This window comes from Clarias gariepinus, chromosome 28 (genome assembly GCF_024256425.1).
Source record: "Clarias gariepinus isolate MV-2021 ecotype Netherlands chromosome 28, CGAR_prim_01v2, whole genome shotgun sequence".
NCBI classification, from domain to species: Eukaryota; Metazoa; Chordata; class Actinopteri; order Siluriformes; family Clariidae; genus Clarias; species Clarias gariepinus.
Genome location: NC_071127.1, coordinates 3427753 through 3445717, shown reverse-complemented (window position 1 = coordinate 3445717; position 17965 = coordinate 3427753). Strand labels below are relative to the sequence as shown.

Genomic DNA, 17965 nt, shown 5'->3' with positions numbered 1-17965 from the left:
CGACGGGTTTTTGCCAAAGAATTCGCCAAAATGAAAAAAAAAAAAAACATTGGGCAACAGTAGTTCTACCTTACTTCTCTTTGCAAGATGATGCCACTGTTTTCAATATGCGTAACCAGGCAGCAGTGTAAAAGACAGCTAGTCCAACCCCCATACTATTAGGTCCTGTTTGTGATAATATTACACAGTTACCAAAAACATCTACCTGGAATGTTGGCTCTGGTCTGATGAAATGCTGGTTCTGGCAACTGATGCAAAGCATCCAGTTTAGCTTGCACTACAGGATCCTATAATGCACACCATCCTCCTTATGACATTCTAAGACTTCCACCATACCTGAATGTTGGGAAGAGGTCCTTATTGATATTGATATGGCCACTCACACTTGGTTGCCTACTGGATCAAGTGTTCTGCTTGTGATGGTAACGCTGCGAGCAGAGGTGGGCAAAAGTACAAAAATCCTGTACTTGAGCGGAAGAAGGGATTTCCTAGGGCTAATATTACAGTAATAGTAGAAGTCCTCTATTTAATTGTGTACTTGAGTAAAGGTACACCCCTATCTTAAAAGGATCAAAAGTACATTGCTTGTTTTAATTTGTATTAACTACTATAGTAGCTTTATTAGCATTTACGCATAATAGTCAGCAGGAGTGAAATTCCTCCTTTAAATACTACACAACAGTCGTTAGTTAACACAATGCCATGCAGCAATGTTGTTACTTTTGAGTGGAATAAAAGTAAAAATGATCCTCTAATAAAAATACTCATATAAAGAGAAAGAAGTAAATATACTCAGTTACCTCCTACCTCTGCTTGTGAGTTCAGGGCATTAGGTAATAACCTTGGGCAAGTTTACGTACAGTTGCCTCTGTCACCAAGCAGTATAATTTGGTACCAGCTGTAAAGCTGAGAGGTAAACAGTCAAATTGGGTGATACACGAGCCCTAAATCTGTGGCCTTGTGTCAACCAGTAGGGGTCAGGGGTAGCTAGGTGGGTAAGGCATTGGACTACGGTTTGGGTCTCAGGTTTAAACCCCATGACCCCCAGGATGCCACTGTAGGGCCTTGAGCAAGGCCCTTAACCCTCAACTGCTCAGATGTGTAATGAGATAAATATCTAAGTCGCTCAGGATAAGGGTGCCAAATGCCTAAATGTAAACCAGTATATGACTGAGGGATGTAGAAACAAGGATCAGCGCTATCTTATGGGCCTGGGAAGGACTTTGTCTTTCCAATGTTAAATGTAATTATGGTAGTTTCCAGATACATTTCTGTGAGATCAATCAACATGAAATAAATATAAATCCGTAACACTGACCAAACAGTTCTCTTTAGACTGCTAGCTTATTGCTAGTTCATGCAATTTGAACAACATTTGAGTTAGGTCAAATGCAGCACACTAGCTTTTTACCAGATGCTAAACCTGTCCCTGACCTTACATTAGATTGTATGAATATATAACAATGATTTAAAATGCTTCAAAAGAAAGAACAAGGAGAGGTTCATGCTGGGTGAAAAAGCAGCAGGGTTACATCAAGACCTACTAATGAAACTCGTATTGGTGCATCCTTGTGAAATTTGTTCTCTTTTAACATTTAATCCACTTTCATAACCCCCTTGTTGATTTTTTTTTCTGTAATATCTTAACTTGGCTGATAAATTGTACAGCAGCATCAACAGCAGTCAAGGATAAAGGACCTTTGCTTCCAGGCTTCTAAAGTGGATGTGAACTCTGGACTATATTGGCCTTGTGTCATCATCAAAACAGCCAGTGCATTCTGGGTCATTTGTACCTGCTACAAAACAATATGTGGACACTACCCATTGTGGCACGATTGGCATTGTAGGATTTCAGCAGTGGCTCTAAAGTGCTACCCCGCCTTCTCGCTTAGAATTTTACCCCAAGCTGATTTTTATGCAAGCATAACCATGAGACCATGTCCAGAGGGCTGATAGACACTGAACACACAAAACCTTACAACTTTATGTTTTTTAACAAGAGGATTTTTTTTGTAAGAATGCCTGGAACGGGTCTGTGGATGGCCTCGCTGAAAAGGTCAGTGTAGGTTTGTTTCCTTTTATCTTTTTCTAACCCTGATCGCAACCCTCATTCTGCAATGTTAGCAAGTTGTGTTCACAAAAGGAGATAAACACACGTACAGACACACTCACACAGCCTATTGCTCAAATAATTTAGCATGTGCTTCCACTATTGACACACACACTTTACTGTAAGCAGTAAGCTGATGTTTGCTTTTATTCTCCCGCTGCATGAGTCTCAGGATGTTTTGTTTATAATTCAGTTTAAGACTTTGTGTACTAATGTAATGATGTAACATCTAGAGATCCATCTATCACCCTAGTGCAAAAAAGGAATAAAAAACTGTGGAAGAAAACTTTATACACTTTATATTTTCTTTATTAAGAATGTGTCCTAGGTTGGTGACTAGGACAGACACTGTGTTTGGTTTTCTTCTATAGACGAGTGAGACATCATTACTGTCCATTAAAAACATCAGACACTTTATCATAGACATTTGTTCTCTCACCTGTATTTTGCCAAAAAGGTTTTGCTTTAGCATGTAACACGGGTGACGGCATGGTGGCCTAGTGGTCGGCACTGTTGCCTTGCACTTCCAGGGTGCAGGTTTGGTTCCCAGCTCTGTGTGCATGGAGTTTGCATGTTCTCCCTGTGCTTGGTGGGTTTCCTCCGGGTACTTTGGTTTCCTCCCACAGTCCAAAGACATGCAGGTTAGGCTAATTGGCATTCCCAAATTGCCTGTAGTGTGTGTATGTGCGATGGGTTTAGCACCCTGTCCAAGGTGTATCCTGCCTGGTGCCCTAATCACCTAGGGAAGGCTCCAGGCCCTCCGCGAACATGTACACAAGATAGACAATACACGTGATAGACAGTGATTTAGAGTGAGCGAGTATAACACAGGTAAGAGTCTGCCTCTGTACACTTTGACCCCTAGGTATCTAAATGTTATAAAGTGATAGGGCATCTTTGATAATTTCTATCCTTAGATACCTTAGATACCTAGTAGTGATGACGTTTTCAAGGAAGCGTCATTGAGGGTGACTACTTTGGCATCTTACAGTCAAGTAAAGAGTTTTCCGTCATCAAAACACTGTTCAGATGTCACCACTGTTGGTTTTCACTCACTCACTTGGTTTTCCCAAGTTCAAAGGCTGCCAAAAAAATAGCAAATCCTGTTTTTCCTAAGCAGAAGCCTAAACATTGGATGGCTTGCGAAGTCATCCGCTCCAATTACGACATTGGGGCAATGTTACTTTTGAACATTACATCGCTTTGATTGAGTAACCTTAAGTAACACCCATGGTCTGCGGTTTTGGTAAGACTAGAGATCTTAAATATGCAAAGGTGCAGTCATGATAGCTGTCTGATGTACCAGAAGGTTCCTTGGTGGACCAGTGGCTAACATTCAGTGTTCTTGCAGTTTTGAAATTGTTGGTCATTTATTTAACTTTATACCTACAAAATGAAGTCAACATTGGTCCAACATAATTCTATCAAAATCATTCTAAATTTCTAAAACAGTACTATACAGAGTTTTAACATCTGACACTTTGTCAAATTAACATTTCCACAAAAAAATCCTGGTCTTCTATTAGGCTTTTTTTTTTTTAACATAAGTCAAATTGTAATTGCATTTGTTCTGACCTTCCTTATTTAAAGAACAATTGAGAAGGTCTAGACCGAGCACACCAAATAAGGTGTTTTCTAAAAATTTAGCTAACTTGCTAACGTCCCCTGCTCTTTGTCTCAGTACGTTGCGAGAACCTCAAACATTTGGCTCGTATCATATCTCAATCTCATAACATAAGCATTATCAGTATCAGCAGCTGTTATAGCGTTAATCAAACATGTGTCAAAGGTTGAGTGACAGTAAGAGCTCGGTCAATATTTAGCACACTATATTGATAAGAGCTACATGACGTGAAAGTGCAGTCTGGCTCACACACATACACACACACACAAAAAGTGCAAATGTTAGACATTGATATGAGTCACTTTTAATTGTTTACAGATACTGTAGTAGTTGGTTTAGAAAATAGGGAAACATTCTCATCAGTTAGACAACAGCAGACCCCCTGGAAGACTTACACCCTGAGCCTAACACTTCTTCATGGAGAAAGCATATTTATAAATAAAAATATTAAAATATTAATAATATAATGTTTAGAAAAAAAACCTTAAAAAAAAATAAAGCCATTGAAGATATCAAAGTAAATAAATATATTATGATTTACTAGCTACCACTAACTCATACGTCCTTGATTCTTAAACCTGATTAAAAATAAGTACTGATATGGAAATGAGATAAAGTTATCGAGAATATCAACATTTGACTTGGATGTCCTGCTTGAAAACACTTTATTTGGTTGAAATATTGTGGCTAGTTTGGGCTGCTCCCATCAGGGGCTTGTCACAGCAGACCATTCAACCCACACAAGACCTTGGCATAGGACGCCCTTCCTGACGCAATCCTCCCATTTTATCCGGGTATGCAGGACTAGGTCTTGAGGAGTTAAGTGTGTAAGTGTGTATCAGTTTTGCTATTTCCATATATTAAAACAATGTGTCAAAGTGTGGGCTGCCATAAGTGTACCTTAATAACAAATAAATAAAAAAATGTTAATTTCCAATTAGGTAAAATTAGGATTAAAACTCCCACAAAATATTTCTGATTAAATATTTGCATGGAAAAGTAACCAGGACTTATAAAGCCATGATTTACCAACGTGATATTCTTAATTTATCTTAGTCTCGTATGTTGATCATAGTTGATCATAGCAATAAGTGACGTACAATGATGTCGCCATGTGAACACCTTACTTTTGCCTTAAAAACGCCCTATGAGCGCTGTGACGTGTTTGTATGAACGCCATATGAATATCGGTTCATGTGGTGTTCATAGGAACGACATAAGATATATAATTGCAAACGAAGATTCTAGTGAAGTCTTGTTCTGTTGGTAGATTATTTTTGATAGTGTTTAATAATTAATTTCATGAAAGAAGCAAAATTATCTGTCCATTGAACATTTTCCGTTTTTCGTAAATTTAGCAAAATTCAACTAGAAATAAGCTCAATAATCATATATTTGGTTTGCTGTGAACTTATTTAACTAACTAATTTTAGATAAATATGGCTAGATTTATTTAAGTCCGATAATCATTTATAGTTACCAAGGGGATGTTTAGTTCTTGTAAATTGACAAGATGAAAAGCAGTTGGTAACTTCAACATTTTCTTCACCTCTGACCTAAATATTTCTAGATGAGGCCACTAAGGTGTGTCCTCATTCAAATTCGAAAGCTGTTCTGCGTTTGTTAGTCAAGCTGTAACGAAAGTGAAATGATTAGATTATTAATATTATATTCAAAACATTTCACTTCTTGTAAATCACTACCTATTACACCTGGCCTTAGTTAACACCGAGTGCGAAAGCAAAGCAGGAGAGCTTTCCAAAAGCCTTTACAAGATGTTAAATCTTATTAGTTAAGTCAAAGCCTGCTCACACACACACACACACACACAAAGGGCAGGCTTGCAACTAGATTTCAAAACTTTTTCTAAATTCTTTAAACCACAATGAAAAACTTTAGCTATTGTATAACAAAAAAAAAAAACTATTTCACATTATACTAATACATTGATATCATCATCATCATACTCGTGGTTGTTTTTCATCTTAGCTTCGAGCAGGGAGTTTGCTCAAGTCACACACCAAACTGTGTCTCCTGGAACTGGAATATTAACTCCCACTTTAAAGTTTAATCACAGGGCGGTAGAGACATTTGTTCCCTCGGGGTGTGTGTGTGTGTGTGTGTGCGTGTGTGCGTGTTTGTATGTGCGCGTATTATTCCTCAGCCACTAACGCTAAATGTTACCACATTCCAAAGTCATAAAGACACAAGCTCTGCAGCCTGGAATCCTTACCACTCTAGATCCTGTCTCATTTTTACTAAAAGATAATACCAGATAATGCCTCTTGATCATGTTCTGTTCATCTGTTTTTGATAGACTGTGGAATAAGCAAATTGCTGAATTAACACACTAGACATATTGATCTATCTATCCGTTCCAGGTTTATATCAGTCAAACACTCAGCGTTAGGAGAGAAGAGAATGTGTTCTGTTCAATACTACTGTACAGGATTGAAAATCAGTAATGTGACCAGTACCAGTGTGTGTGTGTGTGTGTGTGTGTGTGTGCATATTGACTGATGGACACGTGCATTGGTTCCGACTAAAGCCAGGGCTGATGAGTTGATGAGTAATACATAATCCCGTGGGAATTGAGACTACCTTGCTTTGATGTACTCCATGGTTTCTGTGCTTTTGTGTTTCAACTGTGTAGCCATGACCGTATTGTTCACAAACCTTGATGTTTTTTTATAATCACACATGACAACAGGTCCGTACACAATACACTGGCTGTATCGCAAACTCATACCTTTTCTAAGACAGGTCTGATTTGACCTGATTTCCACTCATAGTGACATCACATCCTACAAACATTCCAACACTTTGCTGGCACATTTAACCCATCTTAATACATAGATAGGCAGCACGGACAGTGTTTAGCATTGTCGCCTTACTCCTCCAGGGACAAAGGTTTGATTTCTGTCCAATGTCTGTGTGTGTGTAGAGTTTGCATGTTCTCCCCATGCTTGATGGGTTTCTTGATCTGGTTTCCTTTGCAGATTCGTTAAATTAGTGTGTGCAAAAGGCTGCAGAGGGATACATCTACCTTTGTGCAGAATCTGACCTCAGCTACATCAAAAAGTGTACTCACAAGATCAAAACCTAAAAGATCATACTACTTTCTACAACGGCCAACATGAACTCAGATATAAACTTATATAGCTGTAGGACAGTGTGAAATCTCAGGAAAAATTGATACCTGATAAATATGGAATGAGTTGATCCAGCAAAGTCCACCAAACCAGCTGGATGAGAAAGACTATGATAGGAAAAAAAAAACAATGATTTATTGAAGTTAGAAGATCGTGTCATCTATGTCCTGAATAACAATATGATTTTATAGGTGTATAGGGAAGGGGTAAGGGTCTGCCCATGTGCCATCAGGCACACTGAAAGATGAATACCCCATCTCTGAAGGGTTATCCATTGTTTCATACAGCTTCTTATAGGATTGATTGCCAGCTTAATACCCACCAAGTGGAAGCTTGGTGGTGCAAAGGCTCAAACTGGAGCCCTAATCAACAGTCCAACACCTTAATCACAGAGCTGTCCTTGCCTCTCTAGTTGTCTCTCTTGGTAGTTAATTGAAACATCTCTGGATGGCAAGCTTGGGCTCTCGTGGTAATAGGACATTTACGGCATGTGGCAGATGCCCTTATCCAGAGTGACTTACATTTTCTGTCATACATTTGAGCAGTTAAGTCTTAAGGGGATTAGGGTCCCACCAGTGGAAGGTTTAAACCTGCCGAACTGTGGAACAGTGGAAGCTTGGTGGTGCCGAAGCTCAAACCGGGGCCTTAATCAACAGTCCATCACCTTAACCACTGAGCTACCCCTGGTGGTATTAGCAACAGTAGCCAGAATATCTTTAATGGACACAATTCGATTCTGAGGACAGAAATTAAGTTAAATATCAGTAATTTACTGTTGTTGTTGGTCTTTCGGCTGCTCCCGGCAAGGGGTCGCCACAGCGGAATACCCAGACCGCACTACAACCTGGCACAGGTTTTACGCTGGATGCCCTTCCTAACGCAACCCTCCCATTTTATCCGAGCTTGGGACAGTAGTTTACTATAGGATGGAAATCTTAAGATCCATCCTTAGGGGATTTGAACATGTTCTGGTTTAAAGCTGTTCTACCGATTCTCACAATCTCAAGCCTGGCATGCCATAAAGGGCATGTTTAGACATTCAAATGGGTCTCCAGGGTGTGTGTGGATCCTATACACAATAGTAAGCATAGTAAGTAAACCCATGACTTCACCAGTTGAATAAGCCCATATTCATGAGTCCTTTGATCTTATAGTAGTTCATACTGAAAAGCCAGTGTGTATTGTTTCTACCAAAGAACTGAGACTCCAATTCAATTCAAATAAAAATATTAAACAAATCAGCTTTACACAAATTCAGATGTGGTTCAGATCCGTAACGAGCAATTAAGATGCCAGAGACAAAATTAAGAAATGTTGAAATGTTTCCAATCTTCCATCTGGTGTAGTTAATTAGAGCTTTTGAGAACAAAACAAGGATGTATAAATGGTTTCTTGACATACTCTTTCACAGACTGTTCTGATCTATTCATTTATATTGAGTTACCTTTTCATTCTTTGACATTTGGTTACACCTGGCCACACCTGAACCATTTGTTGCTCACCTGATCTAGAAGGGTAACCTTCTTATAACTGTTAACTTATAACCAGTCTTTCTGCAAACTACATGAAGCACGAAATGAAACAAACTTGGCCTAGAACTCATTGTAGCTTTCCATAAGTGAATTTCTGCAGTAGTGCTAAATATGGGTATGAGTGCTTGCTGATAGTAGTGCAGTGGGAGCTTCCTAAAAATAGTGGTGCAGTGATTCACTCAGATTAATGAACAAACATATTCCCTTTTTTATTTAAAACACTGACTATATGCTTTTTTGATTACGGAGGGAAATATTCGTCAATGCAGTTAGCTGGCTATCTTGTCACTAATAAATCAGAACATGAAGGCAGTCATGGTCTTTAACTTCGCATATCGAATGTGGCGAGGTTGAGGTAAACATGGCAAAATACATGACTGACTCAAACAGAATAATCAAGAATTGTCAAGAGCTGTTTAAAAACTCTCTAAGAATTGTCTAAGAATTGTCACAATTTATCTACCAAACATTACACCCACCATACCGCATGATTACCTATGAATTAACAAAACCCATCTGGATACTGCTGTTTTGGACACCTGAGCCTACAGAAGCTATGAACATCACCATACTCAGAGCCTGTTAGAGTTACTATTGAGTGGTTTATTGCAGGGACAGAATTAGACATTTTGGAGGATTTCCTTCGCTGTATGAACCACCTATGAAGTCATAATACTTAGTATTTTCACCTCTGAAAATCCTATAAACTGCTGTGATTGCTCCTGAATTTCTTTGATGCCTAGAATTTCTCCTGCAATGTGCACACCGTATTGAATACTAACAGACCTTCTGAGGAAGGTTCCTCGATTTCTTTTGATCTTGAGATCACAGGAAATTCCCTAAAGTCTGGCTGTGAGATGAGCTCACTCACTCATCTTCTCTATACTGTTTAATCCTGTATTCAGGGTCGCTGGGACCTGGAGCCTATCTCAGGAGGCTTAGGGCACGAGGCAGGGTACACCCTGGACAGGGTGCCAATCCATCACAGGGCACACACACATACACACACTCACATTCACACACTACAGGCAATTTGGGAATGCAAATTAGCCTAACCTGCATATCTTTGGACTGTGGAAGGAAACCAGAGTACTCGGAGGAAACCCACCAAGCACGGGGAGAACATGCAAACACTATACACACAGAGACGGGAATTGAGTCTGGACCCTGGAGGTGCAAGACGGCAGGGCCGACCAGTTCACCACCATGTCGCCTGAGCTTTTTATTGCTTTATCTTAGTCCAAACTTCTAGAAAAAGACTTCCTGGAAGACTTGGTAATTTATTTCTAAAAATATATTTCTAAAAAGAAAACTACGCACACACACACACACACACACACACAGACGTGAGTTTAATAGAATTGAATGGCTTTCTGAAGGGATGTCATGTGGAGTCACGTGACACACATAGTTCACATTGTGCGTTTGTTTCCCGGCAACTGATTGGAATCAAGGAACAAGTCCACACACACACACACACGGAGACGTTATCACACGTGATGTTTTCACGTAAACAGAGCTTCTTAATATGATCTGAGGAAACAGGTACAGCGGCGGGAACCATGTTCATCATCTCCCCGCCCACTGGTGCTTACGTCATCGCAGCGGCAGCATCTCTGTAAACGCAGCCGCAGTGACGGTTGGGGCTCAGAGCTCGCGCCGATTGGTCGATCGCGCCGCCGTTCGATCTGAAAGCCGCTCGCTGATTGGCTGCGTCGGTTGTCACGCAGAACCGCTGTACTTAAGGCTTCGCGCAGGAGTTCAAACGGCCGCGATGTGTAAACGCGTAGTGCACTTGATGCCGTTCTTCCAGACGCGGGCGAGTGTCCCTAGGTAGGGAGCGGGCGCTGATTTGGCACTAATGCAGGGCTTTAGGGAGTAGAGTAGAGTGGAGCGGTGCGCGTTTCGGCTCCAGGTTTATATGAATGATTATAGTGTAGCTGAGTGTGTGTGTGTGTGTGTCTGATTAAAATGTCTGTTGGGCTTTAGTTAGATTCGCTATGTCCATTAGGACACGTTTAAAACCGCGTGTGTGTGTGTTGGCTGAGGTTAAGCTGGGCTGCTTTAGTTTTTCGTGCTTTTCCTTCCTGTTTAGAGTGTTTGTGTTTCTACATCATCATTCACAATAATCACTGGTACTACACCATGAAGAGGGTCAACAGCTTCCAGAGGTGAGGACACACACACACACACACACACACACACATTAAAAGCAGTAGTGAAATGACTGTAGTGTGTGTGTGTGTGTGTGTGTGTTGTACATGCTCAGTGTATTAAAATCATCAGTAATAATTTATCTAATAATAATAGATTATAATTATTGCAGCAATATAAAACATATTAATCCCTGTCTATCTGTCTACAAGCAGCGTTCGATTCAAACCGGGACTGTAGATTTGTTTTATATATATATATATCACTAATAAACTTATCACAGCGTTGCCAACTTTCCTGCTTTGCATCTGAAACCCTGGCCTCCCAGGAACTCCTTGTTGAAATGACTCGGAGCGAGGCCAGGAGTAACGTGCAAGCGGTGCTGGTGAATGAGTGTGGGTACAGTTCACACACAGACACAGATTGATGGCGCCGCTTTTTTTCCAAGGATCAGGTGTTCCACTCGCTTAAACGTTCACGACTATGAGCCCCCTCGACCAGGGTCAAAGTTCACGGACGTACAGGCTTTTGTACTGCGGTGAAGAGTGTCATCATCGTACTGTGCTTGAAGTCTTCTGTAAATGCAGGTCGCCTGTTTCGCGGCGTCATTCATCCGGCAGAGGTTTCATCGAGTCCCGCTTTGACTCGAACCCCCCCTGTAATACATATTTCCATATCTATGAGCTCGTACCCAGTTTTGCTACTGTTACCGCCGCCTGTGACACGCCCGCAGAATTCCATAAAATCTGATGATGCTGATTTTTATATTTTTTTTGTATATTGATTAATGTTTATTATTTATAATAGTTAATTATATCTCAGACTTAATAAATAAAAAAAAAGAGAGAGAGTGTAGCCTGATGAGAAATGTGACGTATAGCATGTCTCAGAGTTGCCTTAATCTGTTTTTAGTCCATGTTCTAGTTTGTCCATATTATCCCTTACAGATCCGTTTGTTTGTTTGTTTGATGTACATGTATTTATTTGTTTGTTAGAGTGTCTGGTCTAATGGTTCTGATTCTGATCCTCAGTGTCTGATCTGGATATCAGTTCAGAGTGGATCGTATTATTATATCTAATAATATATAAAGATTAGTTTAGACTCAAAACTGTGTGTGTGTGTGTGTGTGTGTGCGTGTGTGCAAGAGTGAGTGACCATGGAGATAGAAAACAACAGCTCATCTGATGCATTTATTAAAATATTGGAGTTATGTACAAGGATAATGACGTTATTTTATAAGCTTTGAAATGTTATTGTTACATAATAAAAAACGTAGATATGAAATGTGTGTGTGTATGTTTTACAGATTCATGAACACCAGAGCTGCAGCTAACTGCCGGTACCAACCCACGTGCTATGAGCATGCAGCAAACTGCTACACACATGCAGTAAGAACCGCACACACACACACACACACACACTCACACAGCGCTTTTCTGTACACTGATATGAAAAATAAGCAGATGATTATTAAGAGCAGCAGGTGCAGCGATCCTCCCCTGTACTATATAAAGATGATATCAGACTACATTAATATTAACGATCCTGACTATTCCCTGGATTTCCCCTGTCTCTGTGTGTGTGTGTGTGTGTGTGTGTGTGTGTGTGTGCGTGCACAGCTGGTGATCGTGCCGGCGTTTGTGGGCGTGGCTCTGCTGCACCGTCTTTCTGATAACCGTTGGGAGAGGATCACGGCATGGGTGTACGGCCTCGGCCTCTGCGCGCTCTTCCTCATCTCCACCATCTTCCACATCGTCACCTGGAAGAAGAGCCACATGAGGTTCGGGGTATGGGGGGGAGGGGGAGATGGTGGGAGATAGGGTGATAAACATGGAGATGGAGGGATGAACACAGGGAACTAAAGGGATGAACAGAGGGGTGAAGGTGGGTAGATGGAGGGATGAACACAGATGTAGGCCTGAACAAGGGATGAAGGGATGAAAGGGGATATGGAATGATGGAGGGATGAAAGGGGATATGGAATAGATGGAAGGATGAATACACGGAGATGGAGGGGTGAATACAGATGGAGGGATGAACATGGAGGGGTGAATGCAGAGGGATGAATACAGATGGAGTGATAAATGTGGGGAGATGGAGGGGTGAATGTAGGGAGATGGAGTGATGGAGGTAAAAACAGAGAGAGAGAGATGAATGGATGGTAGAATAAATACATGGAAATTAAGGTATGAACACAGATGTAGATATGATCAGGGGATGGAGGGATGAAAGGAAGATGGAATAATGGAGGAAAAAACTGAGGTGGATAGACGAAAGGATAAATGCAGGGAGATGGAGAGATGATCACAGGTGGTTGGAGAGATGGATAAACACATGTAGGCATGAAGGGATGGAGGGCAAACAGAGAGAGATGGGTGGATGAACAGAGAGAAATCACCTCGATGAGGAGCCACATGAGGTCGGAGAGGTGGAGAAAGAGATAGCCGGATGAACAAGTAGATGGAGGGATGGAGCAGGGAGACGGAGGGAGAGAGAAAAAAAAATTATGCAGGATGTAGCAGGGTGAAAGAACTGTAGGATGTAAATAAGTGATAAACAGAGATGAACAAACAATTAACTGTTTATTCATGTAATTGTGTGTGTGTGTGTGTGTGTGTGTGTGTGTGTGTGTGTGTGTGTGTGTGCACGCACTGCAGGACAGTAGAGCACTGCTTTCACATGTGTGACCGCGTGGTCATCTACGTCTTCATCGCCGCCTCATACACACCGTGGTAAGAGAGGGAAAGAGGCTGGTTTTAATACATTGTGTATGTGTGTGTACAAGGAAGAGAGTCTATAAAGTGTGTGTGTGTGAGAGTCTTCTAAGTGTGTGTGTGTGTGTGTGCAGGTTAAACCTGAGGGAGCTGGGTCCTTTGGCGTCTCACATGCGCTGGTTCGTGTGGTTGATGGCGGCTGCAGGAACCATCTACGTCTTCAACTACCATGAGAAGTGCGACCTTTGACCTTTCACTTTCTGTGAAGTGGAGTGTTTTGAAAATTATGCTGATGGGTTGTGTGTGTGTTGTAGGTATAAATTGGTGGAGCTGGCCTTCTATCTGACCATGGGGTTCTCCCCTGCACTGGTGGTGACCTCTATGGTGAGACATCACACAACACACCACTGTCTCCACATGCACTAGAAAAACCATGAAAGAGTTGCAGTGCACTGGACGTCCAGACAGATCCTGGACTGCTAGAGGGATAGACAGAATGCCAGATAAAAAGAGATGGACTTCTATGTAGATAGACTTTTAGATGGATAGATAGACTTCTGAACAAATGAATGGTCTTCTAGACAGGCTGATGGACCTGCAGATGATCAGATAGTCTTTTAGATGGACAGATGTACTGCTGGTTTCATGACCTAGTTTTGGGTCTAGTTTAGTTTTTCTTTATGGTCATCATGTGGAGGTCTTTAAAGGCTGTGAGTTATTGGTTTTTATTTGATGATCTGAAGATAACAGTAGTTTTCCTACCTGACATGCCGTACAGCATGGACGAGGCAGTGGTAGCATTACCACCTTACAGCGCTATGGTCCTGGGTTCAGGAGGGTGTGTGGGGTTCCGCTGACCTTTCCCCAGTTTTCACTATCTCCATCAGTAGATCTGTTTATCTAATCCGGTGTCAGTCCTAGACAATTAGTGTCCGTCACTTCAGAGTGTGACTCCGGTCCTGACCAGGGGTAATTTTAATCACAGGTTTCTTTGATTTCTCCATAGTAACCACATGATGTTTGATAGATGCCACCTAAATGGTCCACATGATCTCAGAACCTAACGTACTCTCTCTCAGTGTTGAGCCTCGGGCTCGGCGTATTACTGGGTCGTGAGGTGCCACCTGGTGGCCAGGTGTATAGATTGTTGTTTAACTGTTACACACACGCTGTATTTTTCTCTGCAGACGAACACAGATGGTGTGTATGAGCTGGCGTTCGGTGGTCTGATCTACTGCCTGGGCGTGGTCTTCTTCAAATCGGACGGCGTCATCCCGTTCGCTCACGCCATCTGGCACATTTTCGTGACTCTCGCCGCCGCCGTGCACTACTACGCCATCTGGAAATACCTCTACCGCAGCACGTCTGGTGACGAAGTCAGGGCCATGCCTGACCTTTGACCTCTCTCTCTCTCTCTCTCTCACTCACACACACACACACACACATATGCATGCACACAACTTACCTGACACATCTTCATCCAAACCATCTTGATCAAGAGGTGCTGAACAGTTACTGGAGTTTACCAACGCGACCTCCGATTGTTTACTAGCCGCCTGGAGAACAGTGTGTGTGTTGGTGTGTGTGTGTGTTGGTATGTGGACGTTTAAAACTGTTTTATTTCCACTTTTGTCAGTATTTTTGCACAGGCGGTAGACCAGACAGCATTTTGACTCTGCTTTTTGGTTCAGTCAGAAGTAAAGGAAACAGTACACACTTCTCCTCAGACATAGTCCATTAGCTGTGACACTTTTCTCACGTTTCATCTTCAGTTTTTTACCACAAAGCTACGAGGCTAACTATTAACGAACGTCACCCGCTGTGTGTTCAAGCGACCATGAGATGAATACAGCGTTCCAATTAAAAACCACGACGCTAGACACGTGGCTCATTTTACCTGTTAGCTACATCTCTTCAGATACGATCGAGAATGATGTATGTTTTGGTCGATCCAGTGATCTAAATATAAGTTCTGTATCGTCTGCGATCTGAGCATTTAAATTATTATTTTTAAAATGTATACGAAAGTTCCCGAGGAATTCCACGCACTCACATTGCGCCTTTTACAAATGTAGCTGTTTCCCGTCATTCAGAGTGCGAAAAACGCAGAGGCCATGCGTATTGTTTTTCCCGTTACACCGCTAACGTAAAGGCGTCTAAAAATTCTGAAATTCCCAGCCGAATGGTCGTACGATACGAAGGATTACTGTGAGGGATACGAGATTAATAAACCTCAACGAAGTGTAGATCACTTAAGCTACATTTCTTAGCAGTTTTTTTTAAGCCGGTGATTAGTGACACTTGTTTCATCGGATGTCGCTTTTTTTCTAGCGCCGCTAAATAAAACGGTATATTTCTTTAAATATACATTGTGTTTTTTTGTTTTTTTTTCTTTTTATAAATTGATCACTGGATCACTTCATGACGTCCCTCACCGCTAACAAGACCAACCTGTTCATCGGGCATTTTTTATTTATTCCTTTTTTTCCCTGATCAACCGTTAGTTAACGGTCTCAGAAAGTGACCTTGGTGTCACAATGTAACTTCGACATGATGAACTATCAACATCAATGCCTAGCTACTAGCTTCAGCTCACCGCTTTCAACGTAGATGTTTTAATCACCTTCTACTCTTTGGTAACGCGAGGTAACTGACTGCTAACTCCACTGCTGAGCTTCATAATGCGTCAAAGCTGATGTTAGTCGAATTAGCCAGATTTTTTTTTTCCTCTCTGAGCTGCCCATGTTACCTTGCCCTTGTCACAAGGGGAAAAGAAAAAAGTCCAGAGAAATAATATGGATAATGCATGGTCTCTTTGAATTCCTGTACAACTTGACTCATGGCGACGTGTGTGGTTTGTTTGTATATATTTCAGATGTAATATTTTAAGCAGTATTTAAAAAGCGTTAACTTTTTTCCAGAAAAAAAAAGCATGAGCATGTTTGTTTTTCTTTTCGTTTGTTTGTTTTAGTTTTATTGAAACTATGAAAATCCACTTTATGTTGATATTCCATTTGTGTTTTCATTTTCCATCTTATCACTCTGTTCCTTCGCTTTATTTTCTCAGGTTGTTGATACCTAGCTTAAGTCAGTTTTATGATCTTGTTGTATAAAAAAAAAATGAAAATATGGCCGACAAAACTGGTGCTCCAGGTCTTGCCGTTTTGTATTGTAATGTAATATTGGCGCAAAGCCACAAGCTAGTCCAACAGAGAACCTGGAGATAATCAAGAAAACTAATCAGTGAAACTTATAGGTGTATAAACACCTGCGAAACCCAAAATCATGCATAACAGTAGGTTTTAGTCTCTTTACGTTGATGCCAGCAGGCCAGAGCCTGACAAAGTGAGGTTTCGACGGTTCCTCAAACGCTCCTTACAAAGCATGTGATCTGATGTTTCTTCAGTTCCTCACTCTTGACTATACTTAGGTCCTGTTTACAGCTGGGTGTCCAGAACGGCAAAAAAAAAACCTATGAATCATGGTATCATCTTAGACCTGACATTAAATGTGTTTGGAGATGATGCAAATCAAAATAAAGCTCCATTAGTACAGATCTACATAGCTAGCTTCTCATCTGGTGAGATAAATCGATATGATGGACAGGCCACACCCTCAAGCAACAACAGTAAGAAGTGAGACATGGCAAGTACACGAACGCAACTGCGAACACTCCCAGCATCTCTGGGAAATGTACTCAATGTGCGCTGTTGCGTACCTGTGGAAATGATTAAGCTCAGTTCACACGGTGGTGATGTGAGCTGCTAAACGCTTAGACTTTCCAAAGTTATCTAAAGAAAAACAGGTCAGCTTTCTTGTGGTGTTTCATATTATAGGGGTCCTAGTGGCAACCAGTCTCACATAGCTCAAAATGTCTGCGTTCATGCACTTATGCGCATTGTAATAAGTGTAACGCGCACAGCATGAATAACGATCTTGCAAGCGACACCAATGGCTCAACGAGTTCACGCCTCTGATAATGACGTTCTCCAAAGGTACTGTAGGCATGAAGAACACAGAACAATTAAAGTGAAGGAACAGTCTGCTATAAACAAAACCAAATTCAGGTCAGCAAGATCTGGTCCTCAATTCCTAACATCCTCTCTTCAGTGTGGAATGCTTCATGGGAAATGGAGAACCTTAGGACAAGCTGCTTTTGTGTTTCTGTTTTTGTGCCAGTATTTTCATTCCAAAGATGTTCTCTGTATTATTTTCCTGTCTGCATATATATATATATATATATTATATTATATATATATATATATATATATATTATATTATATATATATATATTATATTATATATATATATATATATATATATAATATTATATTATATTATATATATATATATATATATATATATATATATATATATATTATATTATATTATATGATATATTTTTTTTTAATTTACTTAGTCACTGTGGTTAATGAGGTCAATGACATGCTTTTGATAAAAATCATCCTCTGACAAGATCCAGAAGGAGTTTTGTAATATTTGTACTGTATTTTTCATCCTGGCACATATTTCTACATCAGCTTTTTTTCAACTATAGAAAGATGGAGAGAAAGAAAGAGAGAATCGTCCTCTTCTGTCAGGTTGATCTCTTCCTGATTGTCATTGTTCGGTGCTGCACATGACGACTTTGTGTCTGACTCTTTCTAAAGTGTTATTA

General features: G+C 40.8%; 1 protein-coding gene across 2 annotated transcripts; it reads left to right on the top strand.

Annotated features, from left to right (window-relative positions):
• The first annotated feature begins 1686 nt into the window (after positions 1-1686).
• Positions 1687-17523, top strand: mmd (monocyte to macrophage differentiation-associated). Of its 2 annotated transcripts, none has more exons than XM_053490076.1 (7): positions 1687-2056; positions 11880-11961; positions 12193-12353; positions 13231-13305; positions 13422-13523; positions 13602-13671; positions 14475-17523. In XM_053490076.1, exons 1-7 carry the CDS (start codon positions 1938-1940, stop codon positions 14685-14687), a joined length of 822 nt encoding a protein of 273 aa, XP_053346051.1. In that variant the 5' UTR covers positions 1687-1937; the 3' UTR covers positions 14688-17523. The 2 variants fall into 2 exon arrangements, with proteins under 2 accessions (XP_053346051.1, XP_053346052.1); XM_053490077.1 differs by lacking the exon at positions 1687-2056 and adding an exon at positions 10315-10589.
• The last annotated feature ends 442 nt before the right edge of the window (positions 17524-17965 follow it).